Here is a 20,115-nt window from a genome sequence, read left to right as displayed (position 1 = left end):
TAGAAAATAACATTTTAGTGATTTTAAACCTAGCAAATATATATTGTATCCTTGCATTGCATAGGCTTAGAGTTTAGAAGATATAAAATCTTATTTCAATTCTTTCATTCAACAAATACCTATTGAGTGGTATATTTTTACGAAACATTGTTTTTATGCGATGAATGCTAAAAGCACTGTGTGTTGAGGTGTGGGTCATTGGGCAGGGCAGTAAGTACTTAAAGGTGATACGCTATGGACTCTGCCCTCGAGGAGATTATAAAGTAAACTTACAGTTTAGAAGATGTTTTGATCTGACATTTAAGAGATACTCTTTTTATTAGATTAGGAAACTTTGAACTTAATCAAGCTTTTGTTATATTGATAATTAGCCTGGGTTTGCATTTATATCCAAAGTTAGATAGCAGTGTATTGCATTCATTTCGGTGATACACAAGGATAAAAAAAAATTAGCAGTACAAATATAGGATGGACAAAACAGTATCTAATGATATCTAACATCATAGTGGAACACAGATGAAATAGAAGTTTGCTTTATTAGGGATGTTTTGGGTGAAAAGGCCCACATGTTACTAGAATATTCTGACAGGAATTTCACATATCAAGATTGAAACTGTCTTTCCTGTGGTTTCCTAAACTGGATACAACTTTAGCAAAAAAAAAAAAAAATGCACCTAGAATAGGTCATCAGACTTTATCAAAGATACAAAAAATCGGAAAACTGAAGACAAGTAACAAAGAGGCATAAAGGGAAGTTAAGTTGGCCCTGTAATTACGGAAATTTAGGTTGCTCTTAGGAGTAAATGGAAACCCTGGTGGTGTAGTGGTTAAGTGCTGCGGCTGCTAACCAAAAGGCTGACAGTTCAGATCCACCAGGCGCTCCTTGGAAACTGTATGGGGGCAGTTCTACTCTGTCCTATAGCATCACTATGAGTCGGAGTCGACTTGACGGCAACCAGTTTGGGGTTTTTTTTTGGTTTGTTTTTTACAGGAGTAAATAAATGTATTTATGGGAGGGATGCTGAGTAGTTCTTTGAATATCCACAAGAGAATTTATTCCTACATAAAGCCAGTAGAGACTGGAATGGCCGTGTAGTCCCCGAAGAACTTCAGTAAGAAACGCTGTTTCCCTTCTCTTACCTCGATGTGAATTTTATGGTTTGCTGAATGCTTTCACATCTATCTTGTTTGATCCTCGTGAAACCTTATGAGGTGGTTGAGGCAAGTGGCATAATTCCTGTTTTACAAGTAGGAAACTGTCTTTGAGATGTTAAATAATATGTCCAAGATCATACAGAAAATTAAGGACTGGAGAAAGGGCTGATTTCCAGATCAAGATACCTGATCTCAACTTCCTCATCCCCATAGAATGTAAGCTCCATTGAAAACAGAGACCTTGTCTGTTTTATTTACCAGTGCATATCCAGTGCCTCAAATAGGGTCTGATGCAGAATAAGCAGTCAATAAGCACTGGTAGAGTGAATAAACAAATTTGTAAAAGTAAAGATAGTTCCCACATAAGCTAATTACGAGAGACAAATAAAATGTGAGGGGAGTAGAGGATTTTTACTTGTGACATGTATATTTCCTTTGTATTAAAATTTTATATAGTGAACATACATTACTTTTATAAGTTAAAAAAATAATGGATATAATGTGTGAAAGCACTTTGGAAGCAGTGAAGATGTTCTTTTAGCTATGTACACCCACTTAAGTTGCTTCGTAATCTATGAGTACTAAAAATAAGAATGCCATGTATTAATTACAATAGTGTATAGAGGCTTTGGAGTTTAGAAGCCTTCATATGTAGGCTGTCTTAGTATATCTTAAGAAATATAAGTGGCTGTGGGATAGTTTTTCAGGGAGAAACTAATGAACGCTAACTCTATAATATGTTCCTAAATATGTCTGAGGACAGTATCATGTGATTGGGATATAGATATAGGGAAGACAGCTTCATGGAGGTGAAGTCTTGTGATTTACTTTAAGTGCAGGTAAAAGAGGGAGAAAGATATAGGAGGAAATAATTTTATCAAAAACTAAGGATGTGCAAATACTATAATTGAACATTAAATTTAACACTGAGCTTTCTAGCAACCATGGCAAAAAGGGAAGAGATGGATGATAAAATAAAGCCTGTTTTTCATGGCAAAGATTATTTTTTTCTAGCTCTAAATTTTAGGAAACTGATCTTAGTCTTTTTTGTTGTTTCGTTTTTTGTGCTTATCTCATTTATACTCCAAAGTATAGTTCATTGAACTCATGTTTTATGCAAATCAAATATTCATTTGGCTCATCTATATGTTTCTGTGTTTGTGCTTTTGTTTCAGAGAATTGTGCACTAAACTTTATAGCATGAGCTGGGGTAATACACAAAGTTGGCAAGAGTTTGATCGCTTTTGTGAATATAATCCAGCAGAAGTATCCATGTTGACCTGTTTAGCAGATGTTCGAGAACCTTGCCAGTTGGGCTGTAGAAACCTTACTTACTGTACTAATTTTAATAACAGGTAGGAGCAAATTATTATACCTGGAATAGAGATATTTTATCATTAATTATTTTAAGATAAGTGAAAAATACCAATTTAATCTGATTTTGTTCCTGCTGGATTAAAAAGAAGCAGTATTTCTTTATGATTTCATCTTTAATTTCCATAATCCATCTGGTAGATCACCTCTGGGAGAGGAAGCACTGTAACAAAGTTCCTTCTATCTAGAGATACCTTGAGCTTCTAGAATTCAAATAACCTGACGTTCTTCCCCTCTCTCTTCTGCTGCACCACCAGTGAGTACAAATCATTGCATAATAAATCATTGTGAACCGTTCATTCATCCAAATATCCACCTATGCTCAGTTTACTTTGAAGGACCTTCAGACCAGTTGACTTCCCCCTCAATGAGTCCTGTTTCATACAAAAATATTGTCCTTACAGAAGCGATTTGAATAGGTGTTTTCCTATTCAAGTATAGTGAGAAAAACAAAGGACCAAGAGCTCAGCCTTGGAGTATACCTACAGTTAATGGCTGAAGAAACAGTGAAGACGACAGAAAAAGGGCATCCAGAAGAATTGCATGAGAGAACTCTATCAGAAACTCCAGAGAAAGAAAGTTTCTAAAGAAGAGGTGCCGGAGTAAAAACAGAGCTTACAGACTGGGAAAAAAAATTTGGCTACAACATTTCCTATAAGGGTCTAATCCATAAAATCTACAAGATACTGCAACACCTCAACAACAAAAAGCCCAATAACCCAATTAAAAAATGAGCAAAGGATATGAACAGACACTTCACCAAAGAAGACGTTCAGGTGGCTAACAGATACATGAGGAAATGCTCATGATCATTAGCCATTAGAGAAATGCGAATCAAAACTACAATGAGATACCATCTTACCCCAGCAAGGCTGGAACTAACCCAAAAAACACAAAATAATAAATGTTTGGAGAGGTTGTGGAGAGACAAGAACACTTAAACACTGCTGGTGGGAATGTAAAATGGTACAACCACTTTGGAAAACGATTTGGTGCTTGCTTCCTTAAAAAGCTAGAAATAGAAGTACCATATGATCCAGCAATCCCTCTCCTTGGAATATATCCTAGAGAAATAAGAGCCATCACATGGATAGATTTATGCACACACATGTTCATTGCAGCACTGTTTACAATAGCAAAAAGATGGAAGCAACCTAGGTGCCCATCAACAGATGAATGGATAAAGAAGAGGTGTCTGGCTTTGTAAGCAGCAGCCAAGAAATCAAGAAGGCAAAAAGGAAAAGAATCATTTAGTTGGGCCAGAAGGAAATCCTAGATATTTTTGTTAGGGGATGTTTACTTCAACCTAACATCTGTTATCTTAAAAAGTATTCAGATTATTATTTTGAGTAAGAAAATTAAGATGTATTTATACTAGTGATAGAGGGTTAGCTAATAAAGACCTGGCTTTAGAGATTGAGGTAATGAGCAAATTTGAAATCTACGAAATATTTGAAGTTAATTTGGGCACGTAGTTTTCTGACTTCTGGTGATGGTAGAGTAGTTTGTATCATGCTAACACTCCTGCCAAAACCAATGACAAACTGCATGAAATATAAAGAAACAATTGTTTGAAGGCACTAGAGATTGACCAAAAACAGACAGAAATTGGAAGGGTTACATCTCTTGAAAGGTAGGACCCACACTGAGTGAGGGCCACATTTATTCCCTCATGGCACTTAATCCCCTTGCATGGGAAATAGGGCTCAAGCAGAAAACGGCTGTCTTAGTGGGCTGCAGTGTCAGACATCAGAATTTGAGGTAGCCAGAGTGGCTAAATATTGAAGGGGAAAATCCAAGAAAGGAGGGAACCACAAAAGGAGATGCCCCAAAATTCATATGGAAACTCACCTTAAATCCTTGGCAGATTCCTAAATTATACTTGTGCAGGATGTGACTATCAGGAACTCAGGGAAAAATAATAGCTGGAAAGCTAAAATAAGGTAAGCACAGATACAGCAGTTGCCTATTGCTGGGCAAACAGAGTTTGGAATCCAAGTTATGCTAAGTTAGAAGGGTCTGGTAAACATTTCAGGTTTTTCATTGAAACCCCATAAGGACCACACCTTGGGAGTAAGGACCACATCCCAGGACTAAGAGTAAAACTAAAATATGCCCACCCTGAGAAACCCTGAAACCATGCCTCCACACTAACAAGGCTTTTACGAATAATTTAACTGCCTGCTAGAATAAAGACTTAACATTCTTCAAAAGAAGATAACAAAATCCAGAATCTCCACACAGTATCTTTATAATGTCTGTTATACAGTAAAAATTACTAGAAATGAGGGAAAAAATGGAAAGTGTGACGAATAGTAGAGAGAAAAACAATCAGACCCACCAGTGACCCAGATATTGGAAAGCAGATAAGGAGTTTAAAGTAATTACGATAAATATGTTAAAGGAGCTCCAGGTAAAGATAGATACAGGTGAGAAGATTGAGAGTTTGGGGAGAGTTATGGAAACTCTAAAAAAAGGATCAATGAAAATTCTAGAACTAGAATTATAGAAAAATATAATATCTGAAATAAAAATTTGTTGGAAGGAATTGAAAATAGATTGGACACAGAAGAAAGGATCAATGACCTTGAAGACTGCTCAGTAGAAATGATCTAAACTGAAGTACAGAAACCCTGGTGGCATAGTGGTTAAGAGCTATGGCTGCTAACCAAAAGGTTGGCAGTTTGAATCTACCAGGTGCTCCTTGGAAACCCTATGGGGCAGTTCTACTCTGTCCTATAGGGTGGCTATGAGTCGGAATTGACTTGACAGCAACAAGTAAACTGAAGCACATCTAGAATCCAGGAGGAAAGGAGAGAAAGGAGCAGAAAAATATTTGATTAAACTTAAAATTTTCCAAGGTTGATCAAATACATTAACCCACTGCTTAGGGTAGCTTAGCAAACCCCAAGTCAGATAAATACAAAGAAAACCCACACCTAGTACCTCTTAGTCAAACTCTTGAAGACTAAAGGTAAAAACAAATCTTAAAAGGAGCCAAAGGGGCAGGGGGGAAAGGCACATTACATATAATGGAATAAAAGTAAAAATGACATCGATAAAGAACAGTGATGAATCTGTGAAACATTTCATAACATGGAGTAATCTGGAAGGCATTATGCTGAGTGAAATTAGTCAGTTGCAAAAGGACAAATATTGTATAAGACCACTATTATCAGAACTCAAGAAATAGTTTAAACAGAGAAAAAAAAATTCTTTGATAGTTACGAGAGGGGCGAGGGAGGGAGGGTGGGAGATGGGTATTCACTAATTAGACGGTAGATAAGAACTACTTTAGGTGACAGGAAGGATAACACACAATACAGGCAAGGTCTAAACCAAAAGCAAAGAAGTTTCCTGAATAAACTGAATGCTTCAACGGCCAGCTTAGCAGGGGCAGGGGTTTGGGGACCATGGGTTCAGGGAACATCTAAGTCAACTGGCATAATAAAATCTCTTAAGAAAACATTCTGCATCCCACCTTGGAGAGAGGGGTCTGGGGTCTTAAACGCTAGCAAGCGGCCATCTAAGATGCATCAGTTGGTCTCAACCCACCTGGACCAAAGGAGCATGAAGAACATCAACGACACAAGGTAATTACAAGCCCAAGAGCCAGAAAGGGCCATATAAACCAGAGACTACATCAGCCTGAGACCAGAAGAGTTAGATGGTGCCCAGCTAAAACCGATGACTGCCCTGACAGGGAACAGAACAGAGAACCCCTGAGGGAGCAGGAGAGCAGTGGGATGTAGAACCTAAATTCTCATAAAAAGACCAGACTTAATGGTCTGACTGAGACTAGAAGGACTCCAGTGGTCATGGCCCACAGACCTTCTGTTGGCTCAGGACAGGAACGATTCCCAAAGCCAACTCTTCAGACATGGTTTGGACTGGACAATGGGTTGGGGAGGGATGCTGGTGAGGAGTGAGTTTCTTGGATCAGGTGGACACTTGAGACTATGTTGGCATCTCCTCCCTGGAGAGGAGATGAGGGGGTAAAGGGGGTTAGAGGCTGGCAAAATGGCACGAAAATAGTAGAGGGAGGGAACGGGCTGTCTCATTAGGGGTTAGAGCAGTTGGGAGTGTGTAGTAAGGTGTATATGGGTTATTGTGTGAGAGACTGACTTGATTTGTAATCTTTCACTTAAAGCACAATAAAAATTAAAAAAAATAAATAACAGAGTAGCTGAGAGCCAGAGAAATGGCAGTACACACCACATTTATTCCCGTCATCATCTTTCCATTACAGTGAATTAAAATGTCTTTGATGCTCTCAAAAAATAGAATTATGATACAAGTAGAAAGCAATCAGAGGTCATCAAAGAGAGTACCTTAATTAAGCTTTAGAACTAAGCACTGCATCAGTAATCCATGTATTAATTTAATGATTTTTCGCTATATCCAAGAACCACCTGGGCCATCAATTCATGCAGTTTATGTGGGATGGATCATCACAGAGACTACTTCAGCTTCAACCTAAGCAACAGCTGTGCATTTGAAGGTTTCATGTGCATATTTTACAAAAACATTAAAATAACCACACAACTATTAAAATCAAAATGTTTGCTTTAGTACTAAAAAAAAATGTAAAAATGACAGCCGACTTCCTTTTAGAAACAAAGGAGGACCAAAGACCACAGAGTGGTATCCTTAAATTGCTCAAAGAAAAAAAAATTCCAACCAGAATCTTATGTTCAGTGGAAATATCCTTCAAAAATTTAGTTGAAATAAAGATATTTCTAGATTAAAAACAAAAAAAAAAGATGAGAGAATTTGCTGCCAGCACAAAAGTAACCTATGAGGATAAAGATCTGGAAGTCATTGCCTCTGAGGAAAGGGGGAATTGGCTGGAGAGGGGCATAAGAGAACTTTCTGGCATGATGAAGTGTTTCTTAATTGATTTGAGTGTGCTTACATGAATGTATAAAAAAAAAAAGTATACATTTGTCAAATCTCCTCAAACTGTATCCATAAAATCTGTCCCATTTATTTTTGTAAATTACACCTCAATTTTAAAAACTTGGATCCCTACCTATTATTTATTTGGAGCCCTGGTGGCACAGTGGTTAAGAGCTGTCTATGGCTGCTAACCAAGAGGTCGGCAGTTCAAATCCACCAGCCAGAAACCCTGTGGGGCAGTTCTACTCTGTCCTTTAGGGTTGCTATGAATCGGAATCAACTTCAATGGCAACGGGTTTGATTTTTTGGTTTAATATTTAGTTTGTGAAATGAAAGAAATGGGGAAGTCTGGAGGCAGTAGACCTGTCCAGAGCATTTTGAAGTTTGAAACTACCTCACAAAACTTTGTGTTAAAAAGAAAACATGCCATCAGATTCTTCGTGCTAGTATCTATGTTGAATATTCATATAATTCAAAGCTGATATCCTTTGATGGGCTGTATGTGCTTGCTGAGGAGCTCTGGTGGCGCAGTGGTTAAGTGTTTGGTTGCTAACCAAAAGGTCAGCAGTTCAAACCCACCAGCCACTCCTCGGGAGAAAGATGTGGCAGCCTGCTTCCATAAAGATTACACCCTTGGAAACCCTCTGGGGCAGTTCTACTCTATCCTATAGGGTCGCTCCAAGTCAGAATCAACTCCACAGCAGTGGGTTTGGTTTGGGCATACGCTTTCTTCTTTAAGAAAATAAAATTTTCCTGAAGTGTTCATGTGTCAGGATTTTACCCATTCCTTCTCTCTAACAAATAATCACTTCTTGATTCCTTCTGGCCTTTTTTCTCTTTAGGCCAACAGAACTTTTCAGGAGTTGTAATGCTCAGTCGGATCAAGGAGCCATGAATGACATGAAGCTGTGGGAGAAAGGAAGCATAAAGATGCCATTTATAAACATTCCTGTTCTTGACATTAAAAAGTGCCAACCAGAAATGTGGAAAGCAGTAGCTTGTTCACTGCAGATTAAACCTTGTCATAGTAAATCCCGGGGAAGTATTATTTGCAAGTAAGTTTCTTTCTTCGGAATAACTCTTCAGTTTTGGTTCAGACCCTCCAAGATCTACCCACAACCTATCTTTTAAAGTTTTCTCTGCCACCGCTTCCCTTTGCCCATCATCTCCACCTGCCAAATGCTTTCCCACCCCATCCCCCCACTCCCACTTGAAATGCCCTTACCCCCATTACCACTTGCCCATGTCCTGCCTGTCCTTCGTGGCCCCTCTCAAATACCAGCCATTCCTGTGGAATCTTCTGAGATTTCTCCAGCAGATAGAAATCTATCCTTCGTACAAATTCCTGTAGAACTTTATTTGTACTTCTCTTAATAGAGCTTTTTTTTTTTTCTTTATAGAGCTTACTCAGTTAAAGAAACATTTGTTGAAAAACTGGGATGCACACCTCAATTTTATTTTTATAGTTTAACTTGTAAACTTGTCTTATATTCTCTGTTACACTTTGCTGTCTTTGAAGAACATTTTCATTTTTGTGCCATTTTTGTTGTCGCATCCACTTTCCTCTTTTCCTTTTCTTCAGGGATTAACATAACCCTGACACTCAATTGGTATCCCATAAATGTTGCATGAATGAAGGAGTTAGTGAGTATAGCCATAAGGACCTGTTCCTAGTAAACATTTTGTAAGTGGTGTGCTTAGGAGATCTAGAAAATAAAGATGGGAGCTGCTATGGTGGATGAAACCACAACCATTAACTACATAGTAACTTGTCAGCATCTCTTCAAGGATCTCCCCCTCCCCCGAAAACTTTTCCAAAACTGAGTTAATATCCAACCCCTAAGTTGTCAGTTTTGACTCATAGGGACCCTCTGTACAACAGAACGAGACACTACCTGGTCCTGTGCTGTCCTCACAACTGTTATGCTTGAGCCCATTGTTGCAGCCACTGTGTCAGTCCATCTTGTTGAGGGTCTTCCTCTTTTTCGTTGACCCTCTTCTTTACCAAGCATGATGTCTGTCTCCAGGGACTGATCCCTCCTGATAACATGTCCGAAGTATGTGAGACGTAGTTTTGCCATCCTTGTTAGTAAGGTGTCAAACATCTGATATGTTGATAACTAAAAAGATATTTAAAAAGAAAAAAAAAGAAGCATAGGATCCTAAAAGTTAGATGTGTGATTTTGTAGATTTTCTTTCAAAGAGATTGGAAAACCACATTGATGGTATAACAGTATAAAATTTAACAAGGCCTTTGATCTCAGATAAGAGAAAGTTAGGGATGCTTTCATAGCGTAATATATTACTATTCAGCCAGGGGCCCATTATGACTCCTGGTCTCTTTTGCCATACTTACACCCATCCAGTTGTGAAACATTGTTAAGTTATGAAAACTCACTTTCTGGAAAGCTTCAGACACAGAACTGATATTGACTAGACAACAAAAGGAGGTTCCTTAAACCCTAAATTTCCGTGTCTTTTTCTTTTCAAGATCAGATTGTGTGGAAATTCTCAAGAAGTGTGGAGACCAAAACAAATTCCCTGACGACCACACAGCTGAAAGTATTTGTGAGCTTTTATCACCTACAGATGACCTGGAAAATTGTATACCCTTGGATACATATCTCAGTAAATACTTTTTTTTTTTCCTTAGATTTTAAGCACTTCCGCCTTCTCTCTTTGTCATTGATGCTTGTTTTGAATGAGCCAGCTATCTGTTGAGAGAATGTGGCTTAGTGATAACTATCTCAGTGGCAGACCCTTACCTTATTCGCTTGGCCTTTTTGGCCTAGGACATAAATGCCATCATAAAATGTATAAGCAGAAGTGATTTTAACTCTTCCTTTTCCTTCAGTTTAAGTTCCTTGCCTTGGCTATTGAGAAGTAATCTTATGAAAAGGAACAGAATAGTTACTAGTTTTTCCTTATACCAGTGGAAGAAGGTAGTAAACTGTTATCAGTCAGGAATTCTAAGCAGTGAATCAGGGACCAGCATTCTTATAACCAGTTCCATGTCATTGGTGTCTCCTTGCCATTATTTGACCTAAAAAAATCCAAACAAACAAACAAAAACCCAAACCCATTGCCTTCCAGTCAGTTCTTACTCATAGTGACCAGGGTGTAGAATTTCCCCCTAGAGAGCCTTAAGCTTTTTGTGGTCAGAGTATCAGTGGACCTGAGCCAGGCATTGGCTTGTGTTACTTACCAAATAGGGAGTAAGGCATGATGGTCTGGGTGGGTACATGAAAATGGAACCTATCTCACTACTTCAGCTTCTCTCTGCGGAATACTCCTGCCAAGAGGTAGATAAGTAAGTTGGTATCTCATTGATGGATCCTAGGTCTAAGCCTCTTGGCAGCAAGGTGGAAATGTGTGGTAGAAACCAGAGGATAGCAAGCAAGTGCAACTCCTACACACCAAGTAGTTAGGATTAAGCTGCCACCAGGGGGCATTAGTGCCATGGGCTGACTGGAAAGGCGATGAATTAAGTCAGATGGAATTAAGTCTGGCTGCATATAAGAGGGAGACCCTGGTGGCATATAAGAGAACAACAAAATATAAGTAAAAGAAAGCTCAGAAGTAAATAAGTAAATATTTCAGGGCTGCTTTGGTGGCTCCATTATCACCAGGAATCCAGGTTCCTTCTATCTTTCTCCACCACTCTTAACATTTGGTTTCTGTCATAAACGTTACTTCAAGCACTTCATCATCACAGTATGGCTGCTGGGGTTCCAGCCACCATATCATAGTTCCGGACAGTAAAAAAGAATAGAGAGAACAGACACTTTCTTAATTTCATTGGCTGCCCCTAGTTGTAAGGGATACTGGGAAAGGTTGGGCCCACTGGCAGCCTAAATAAGTTTGGGGTTCCGTTAGTAAGAAGGGGAAACCCTGGTGGTGTAGTGGTTAAGTGCTACGGCTGCTAACCAAAGAGTTGGCAGTTTGAATACACCAGGCACTCCTTGGAAACTCTGTGGGGCAGTTCTACTCTGTCTATAGGGTTGCTATGAGTCGGAATCGACTCGACAGCACTGGGTTTGGTTTTGGGTTGGTTAGTAAGAAGGCAGAGAAGAGTGGATGCTAGACTTGCCGCTAGTAATACCTGCCACATTTTCTCAAGATCAGATCATGTCCCTAAACCTTTGTGGTCAGTATGGTAAAAAAGAGACCTCTTTGAGCCTCAGTTTCCTTATTTGTAAAATAATAGTCTAGATAGTCTTAGATTCTGAGTCTGGCCTAAATCAAGTAAGCAAAACTAATGTATTAGCAATCGTAGTCTCTATTAGAGCAGCCTACTATATGTGTAGAAGGAAACTATTTCAATAGTTTGAATTTCGGTGCTCTGTTTAAATATTACATATATTAGCTGAAACTTTTCTTTGGTCATTATTTCACAAGTTCACAAATATAATCATGGAGTCCATCTGGCCATAATAAATTATTATCATTTTTGGTAAAATGTGCTAAATGATCCCTGTTAGACACACCACCTATTTAACTACCCTATCCAAAATATATCTGTCACTTTCCACAACTTTTTTCTTCTTATGCTTATCACCATCTGACCTTTATAAATTGTGTGTGTGTGTCTCTGTGTAGCCTTTTTCTCTACCAGAATGCAAATTCCATGTTAAGTACTTGTCTGTTTTGTTCATCATTGTAACAGTGCCTACAACCTCGCTTGGCATATTGTAGGTACTCAGTAAATAAAAAAATATGTGTGTGTTTATGCTAAATTCACAACTGATCAAAAAATCTGACTGTTTTAATAGCTACTAGAATCTGGCCTTACCTTAATGCTCATGAGCTGTCTATTTATTCCACCCATGATTAACTCAGAGAATTTGCAGACCTCTGCTACTGTTTTAGGTTGGCTAACCTGATCTTTTACCGGCTTTTTCAGGACCAAGTACTTTAGGTAATATTGTAGAAGAGGTCACTCATCCCTGTAACCCAAATCCTTGCCCTGCTAGTGAGCTCTGTGAAGTAAACCGAAAAGGATGTCCATTTGGAGATCCATGCCTTCCATACTCTTGTGTTCAAGGTAAGAGGTAGGTGGGTGTGCATGTAGGATGAGTATGGATAGGTGCTGCCAGTGTTTCCTTATAGGGGTTCTCTTTGGAGTGAGATTACAAGGGGCTTTATACATTGTTCTCCTGAAATGCTTGAGGCTTTCCCAGTAAACATGTATTACGTATCTAAGCAGGAAAAAAAAAAAAAGATACTTATAACCTTCAATTGTCATTTATATTGTAAACTAAAAATATCAATCCAAAATGTGACTTTCATAATGAGTTTTAGGATTCTTGAATACAAAAGAACAGAGAACACTGGGCTAGTATTTTATACTTTTTTTTCCATGCTGTAATGTTTGAGAAAATGCACTGTACGTTGTGGTTTGTTTCTTTGTTTTTCTCTCTCTTCTTTCCTTTAATATATGGAGAGTTGGTATACTCAACAGGATGTATAAATATCTCCATGAAGATTGATATCGTGTTTAAATGCATATAATTTTAAGATTGAAAAATCTTTATCCCTTAGACTTTTGATAGTCTTTATCTCTCTGTGGGTCCCTTTAGAATATAGTTGTGGTAATCTTTTGCTTTCTTTTATCAATTTCCCAGTTGAAAATGTTTCTTTATCATGTTGAAACCAACATCTGTAAATATTTATGAAGTAAAACAGAGCAAAAAGTTAAATAAATATGATGTCTCAGAGGATTTATATAGTATTTGTGTAATACCTAAATAAATCACCTATGGAATCATAATAAACCTTATTAAAACTGAAAATGTTTGGGTGTTTTAAATTTCAAGGTAGTATTTTCTTTCTATTATCTTTGCATTATAATTTTACCAGTATTTTCCTTGGCAAGGAAAACAAGGCATATTTGCTTAAAGTAGTGACATACTTATTCTTTAAATATGGAATACAGTTCAGAATTTTCTTGTTTTGTTAAACTAAGAAAACCCACTTCGTAATAAGATAGAAAAGTTTAAGATATAAAATGGATTTTTCTTAAACCCACCCAAATATTCAATTTTTCTTTCAATTTAAGATATGCTTGTGTTCCATCACTAAAAAATTTTCTGACAAAAATGATTCTAAAAATACTGTCGGTTTCTATGTTTGAAAACTTTTGAGTAGCCCAAAGAAAAAAAAAAGTTACACCTCATAGCATGTTAATGCTTAACTAGAGCTAATTTTGGAGTATAGGTCCTTAATCATCACCATCCCACAGAACACAGAATTTCTATTTGAGAGGATATATTTTTGGCCAATGGATCAAGGCAGAATCCTTAACCTGGTAGAAGTTCTATTATATAATCTTTAATAGCCACAGAGTACCTAGAATACTTTTGTAAAATGTGTCTAATGTCATAGAACAATGTCATAGAGGAGTACCATCTATCTCAGCTAATTTTTGTTTGTACAGGTTGCAAATTGGGAGAAGCTTCTGATTTCATCGTCCGTCAAGGGACACTAATCCAGGTGCCATCATCTGCAGGGGACGTTGGTTGTTATAAAATTTGTTCATGTGGACAAAGTGGACTTTTAGAAAACTGTATGGAGATGCACTGTGTAGACCTCCAGAAGTCCTGTATTGTTGGAGGAAAAAGAAAAAGTGAGTGTTGAACCGTATTCCTTATTTATTTTTGGTTTTAATATGAAACGCTATCTTAACTTTGTAGGAAGAACATTGGATAGATCCTTCTCCAAGGGTAAGCTCTACAAATTAGATACTTCAGGGCATTATTTTGCAAACTATACAGGGCTCTAGGGCTTCTAAAGAACGCTCTTAGAAGCTTCTCAAGAAGAGGCTAATAGCTAATACTGGAATGGTTAATTAATACTTACTGAACTCTATCTGTGTGCCAAGCACTATGCTATGTCTTGGCCTGCAGTATCTCATTTAATCCTCCAGTTACCCTTTGGTACAGGTACTGTTATCATCCCTTCTTCACAGACAAGCAAGCTGCTGATGCTTATTAAAGAGATTGCCCAGCTAGTAAATGGCCAAAGTGGGTTTATTCTCAGCCTATTTGATTCTAATGCTCATGCTCTTCACAGGCAAGACCACAGGTACCCACCGCTCCACCCTTTCCCCATCCATGCCCCACCATCACCACACACACAGACTCAGAATTCAACAGCATGGAGAGCAAACTGGAGGGTGGGAACCACACGGTTGGTTGGAGGTTGAGAGAGAGCACACTAAGAAGTGCCACTCTTTGATCACCTTCTCTAAAAGTCTTGGGGTCTTGATTTCCCACTGCTTCCTTAACCATCTTTTGTTTATAGCCCTAACGACTCTACTCCCACTCCACCCCCATCAACTAGAGTACTTCAGCTTTTGTATGCTTCTTTATTTATCCTTCTGTGTGAGATCTCATTGGAAAGAAGAGTACTTGTGGCTAAAAAGAGCTTCCGAACTTCCACCACAGAGCAAGTCAAGTGTTTGTTTCTTAGTCTGTTTTCTGCTTGTGGAGGTAGGGTACCTGAGGATAAACCAATTCATTCCTGCCATAAACTTCCACTGACTGGAGGCCCATTTTGTACCAAAGAACATGCTAATACCTTGCAGAGCTGAAACCAAGATTGTGGATTGGGGTCAGGCTTCACATGGTAAGATGGGAAAGAATGTGAGGCATAAAAAGGAGAGACCAAGTACTCTTGTGGAGTCATTCTTGCCAGGACATCAGGAGGGTCTTTGACCCAAAAAGTGTATCAGGACTAGAGACACGAATGAAATTCTGGAAGGAGGAAAAGAGCATTCCAGGCAGAGGAGCAGGTCAAAACAGTCTCAGAGAATTGGGAGCAGTCTGGTGAGACCAGCACATTAGAAATTTGGAGGGATGTGCTAAAAGGTAAATACAAAAACATAAAGATCACAGATGTAACTCCCTAAGTTACATATTCAGAAGTAATCTTTCAGGAATTTCCATTTTAAACTTTTTAAGCTATTAAATTTTTTATTTATGCTTATTTCTAAATATAGATCAACATTTTATTTCTCTTTCTCTTAGGTCATGGAACATCCTTTAATATCGACTGCAATGTCTGTTCTTGTTTTGCTGGCAATTTGGTGTGTTCTACCCGTCTCTGCCTCAGTGAGCATAGCTCAGAAGATGACCATCGCACCTTCACAGGTAACCGTGGTCACCCAGAGGCTATCCTCAGTGGGCCCTCATTCCACTGGACCTATTTTTCCCTTAAAGGCAGCTTCTCTAGGCTTGCCTAACTGATGAGAAGCGTGATTTCTCAAGAGTGGGTTTAACTACAGTACACGCGATAAAATACATACAGAATCTGAGAGCAAGACAGTTTCCTACTCTGAATCTCTGCTCTTCTATGAATTGAAGACGTTGAACTAAATGGTTTCTTACGGCCCTTCCAGCACTAATATTCTGGAATTCCGTGAGTCAAAAACAACAGGGTCGCAAACCTGGGTGGGGCCAAGATGGCTGCCTAGGTAGACGCTACCTCAGATCCCTCTTGCAACAAAGACTCGGAAAAACAAGTGAATCGATCACATACATGACAGTCTACAAACCCTGAACATCAAACACAGATCTAAAGAGTTGACCTGAGTGACAGAGACTCAGCCAGCGCAAGCAGACTGCACACTGATGGGGCCAACAAGAGAACGAACAAGCAACCACAGGGAAACAGTGACTGTTTTAGGAGCGTGGAGCCAGCGTCCCAGTCAGAAAACCTTGGCGCTGGGTTTTGGACTGGGCGCAGGGGAGCTGAGCACAGCATCCTGAGACGGTGCAAACACGGGCCGTAGCACTAGCCTCCTGAAGTGACCTCAGGGGAAGCCCAGCCAGTGCACGCAGGCAGTGCAGCGACGCGGCTGACAGGAGGAGAAGTCACTGGGAGGCAGCGACTGGTTTCAGAGCCGGGAGTGCAGCATCCCAGCCAGGGAACCATGGCGCTGGGCTTTGGACCGGGAGCGGAGGAACTGACCACGGCTTCTGGGACAGCACATGCCAGGACGTGGGCCTGACCCCGGGGGGCAATCTTGACCCAGCCAACAGCACAACAGCACACAGGCTACCTGCCCCTCGGGAATCTCAGATAAAACAGTCCTCACCAAGCAAGATAAGTAACTTTGTCTATATTCCTGGGTGCGACTCTCTCCTGTCTATCTGATCCCTACCCTCCTCTTCCCAGGCAGCTTCATTAACATTGGAATTTCCCGGGCCAGAGAGTGAAGTGCTCTTCGGTTTGTTTGTTTGTTTGTTTTGTCTTTTCCTAACCCATTCTCCTGGCCTGAGAGAACCAGCTACAAAAAACCCAGGGACCAAGAATCCTTCCCTGACTTCCCGAAATTGAACTAAAAATACAGAACCAGCTCTAGCCAAGCATATGAGATCCACAGTCTTGGGCTTTCATCCCTACAGGGAACAAGGTGGCTATTATACTGCAAAGGCAATTCTGATAGTGATCTGACTGTAATTGTTTTAGCGGTTTACTGGAAAGACAAGTTTTCCAGGTCTGATATCTCTTCCTATTAAACAGAGCCCTCACTGACCCACAATGGGGAACTGAGGGCTGAAGCTCCACCCAAACCACCTAACCTCCTGCCATAGGGGTCTGAGGATAGTGACATCTACCAAAATCAGATTCTACTCAAGAATAGTGAATGGACTCTTAGGCTTATATTTCTGGTAATGGCCCAAACAAGCTGGTAAGAGGACATAAGTGATTCAAAGGCTACAACAATCAAGACAGTGCAATCTAGTAGCCCATCTGCGTATATTGAAAGAAAACAAAACAAGATAAGACTCAGTGAGCAAGTGTAAAATAAATCATTACAATATCTTATAGATGGCTTGGAGACAGCAGTCGATATCAAACCACATAAAGAAGCAGACCATGATTGCTTCTACAACTCCCCAAATTAAAGAATCAAAATCTTTCCCAAGTGAAGATACAATGCAGGAATTGCCAGATGCAGAATATAAAAAACTAATTTACAGAATGCTTCAAGACATCAGGGATGACCTCAAAAATGAAATAAGGCAAGCTACAGAAAAAGCCAAGGAACACACTGATAAAGCAGTTGAAGAAATCAAAAAGATTATTCAAGAACATAGTGGAAAAATTAATAAGCTACAAGAATCCATAGAAAGACAGCATTCAGAAATCCAAAAGATTAAGAGTAAAATTACAGAATTAGACAACTCAATAGGAAGTCAGAGGAGCAGAATCGAGGAATGGGAATGCAGAGTGGGGGAGGTGGAGGATAAGGCAATTGACACCAATATACTTGAAGAAAAATCAGATAAAAGAATTAAAAAAAAATGAAGAAACCCTATGAATCATGTGGGACTCTATCAAGAAGAATAATTTGTGTGTGATTGGAGTTCCAGAACAAGGAGGGATAACAGAAAATACAGAGAGAATAGTTGAAGATCTGTTGGCAGAAAACTTCCCTGACATCATGAAAGACGAAAGGATATCTATCCAAGATGCTCATCGAACCCCATATAAGATTGATCCAAAAAGAAAATCACCAAGACATATTATCATCAAACTTGCCAAAACCAAAGATAAAGAGAAAATTTTAAAAGCAGTCGGGGATAAAAGAAAGGTCTCCTACAAAGGAGAATCAATAAGAATAAGTTCAGACTACTCAGCAGAAACCATGCAGTCAAGAAGGCAATGGGATGACACATATAGAGCACTGAAGGAGAAAAACTGCCAGCCAAGGATCATTTATCCAGCAAAACTCTCTCTCAAATATGAAGGTGAAATTAAAACATTTACAGATAAACACAAGCTTAGAGAATTTGCAAAAACCAAACCAAAGCTACAAGAAATACTAAAGGAAATTGTTTGGTCAGAAACTCAATAACATCAGATAACAACACAACACAAGGTCACAGAACAGAACATTCTGATAGCAACTCAAATAAGGAAATCACAAAAACAAATTAAGATTAATTTTAAAAAGAAAAAAATGCTCAAAACAGGGCATCATTGAAGTCATTATGTAAAAGATCACAATAATCAAAAAGAGGGACTAAATACAGGAGGCATAGAATTGCCATATGGAGAGGAAAACAAGGCGATATAGGACGATACAAGTTAGGTTTTTACTTAGAAAAATAGGGGTAAATATTAAGGTAACCACAAAGAGGTCTAACAATTCCATAACTCAAAATAAAAACCAAGAAAAGCATAACGACTCAGCAAACATAAATTCGACTTCTATGAAAATGAGGAACACACAATTTACAAAGAAAAATGTCTCAGCACAAAAAAGTAAGTGGAAAAATGAAATTGTCAACAACACACACAAAAAGGCATCAAAATGACAGCACTAAACACACACACACACAAAAATACTTATCTATAATTACACTGAATGTAAATGGACTAAATGCACCACTAAAGAGACAGAGAGTCTCAGACTGGATAAAGAAACACGATCTGTCTATATGCTGCCTACGAGAGACACACCTTAGACTTAGAGACACAAACAAACTAAAACTCAAAGGATGGAAAAAAATATATCAAGGAAACAGCAATCAAAAAAGAGCAGGAGTAGCAATATTAATTTCTGACAAAATAGACTTCAAAGTTAAATCCACCACAAAGGATAAAGAAGGACACTACATAATGATTAAAGGGACAATTGATCAGGAAGATATAACCATATTAAATATTTATGTACCCAATGACAGGGCTGCAAGATACATAAAACAAACTTTAACAGAACTGAAAAGTGAGATAGACACCTCCACAATTATAGTAGGAGACTTCAACACACCACTTTCGGAGAAGGATAGGACTTCCAGTAAGAAGCTCTATAGAGACATGGAAGACCTAATTGCTACAAATCAACCAACTTGACCTCATAGACCTATACAGAACACTCCACCCAACAGCTGCAAAGTATACTTTTTTTTCTAGTGCACATGGAACATTTTCTAGAATAGATCACACATTAGGTCATCAAACAAACCTTAGCAGAATCCAAAACATCGAAATATTACATAGCATTTTCTCAGACCATAAGGCCATAAAAGTACAAATCAATAACAGAAAAATCAGGGAAAAGAAATCAAACACTTGGAAACTGAACAATACCCTGCTCAAAAAAGACTGGGTTATAGAAGACATTAAGGAGGCAATAAAGAAATTAATAGAATGCAATGAGAATGAAAACACTTCATATCAAAACCTCTGGGACACAGCAAAAGCAGTGCTCAGAGGTCAATTTATATCGATAAATGCACACATACAAAAAGAAGAAAGAGCCAAAATCAGAGAACTGTCCCTACAACTTGAACAAATAGAAAGTGAGCAACAAAAGAATCCATCAGGCACCAGAAGAAAACAAATAGTAAAAATTAGAGCTGAACTAAATGAAATAGAGAACAGAAAAATAATTCAAAGAATTAACAAAGCCAAAAGCTGGTTCTTTGAAAAAATTATCAAAATTGATAAACCACTGGCCAGACTGACTAAAGAAATACAGGAAAGGAAACAAATAACCTGAATAAGAGACGAGATGGGCCATATCACAACAGACCCAACTGAAATTAAAAGAGTCATATCAGATTATTACAAAAAATTGTACTCTAACAAATTTGCAAACCTAGAAGAAATGGATGAATTCCTGGAAAAACACTACCTACCTAAACTAACACAATCAGAAATAGAACAATTAAA

The 20,115-nt window shown here is 38.6% G+C and overlaps 1 protein-coding gene across 1 annotated transcript in view; it reads left to right on the top strand.

The window, feature by feature from the left end:
• The window catches only part of RECK (reversion inducing cysteine rich protein with kazal motifs), an 83,511-nt gene that overhangs the window by 47,252 nt on the left and 16,144 nt on the right, over positions 1 to 20,115 (top strand). Inside the window, exons 10-15 of the mRNA XM_003407590.3 lie at positions 2,331 to 2,510; positions 8,271 to 8,483; positions 9,920 to 10,056; positions 12,332 to 12,472; positions 13,865 to 14,053; positions 15,456 to 15,578. Coding sequence (XP_003407638.2) covers positions 2,331 to 2,510; positions 8,271 to 8,483; positions 9,920 to 10,056; positions 12,332 to 12,472; positions 13,865 to 14,053; positions 15,456 to 15,578 — 983 coding nt within the window. The remainder of the gene's footprint in view (positions 1 to 2,330; positions 2,511 to 8,270; positions 8,484 to 9,919; positions 10,057 to 12,331; positions 12,473 to 13,864; positions 14,054 to 15,455; positions 15,579 to 20,115) is intronic.

Source organism: Loxodonta africana, chromosome 9, assembly GCF_030014295.1.
Source record: "Loxodonta africana isolate mLoxAfr1 chromosome 9, mLoxAfr1.hap2, whole genome shotgun sequence".
In the NCBI taxonomy this organism is placed as follows: domain Eukaryota; kingdom Metazoa; phylum Chordata; class Mammalia; order Proboscidea; family Elephantidae; genus Loxodonta; species Loxodonta africana.
Note: the sequence above shows the minus strand (reverse complement) of the source record. Positions and strands in the feature narration are given on the sequence as shown.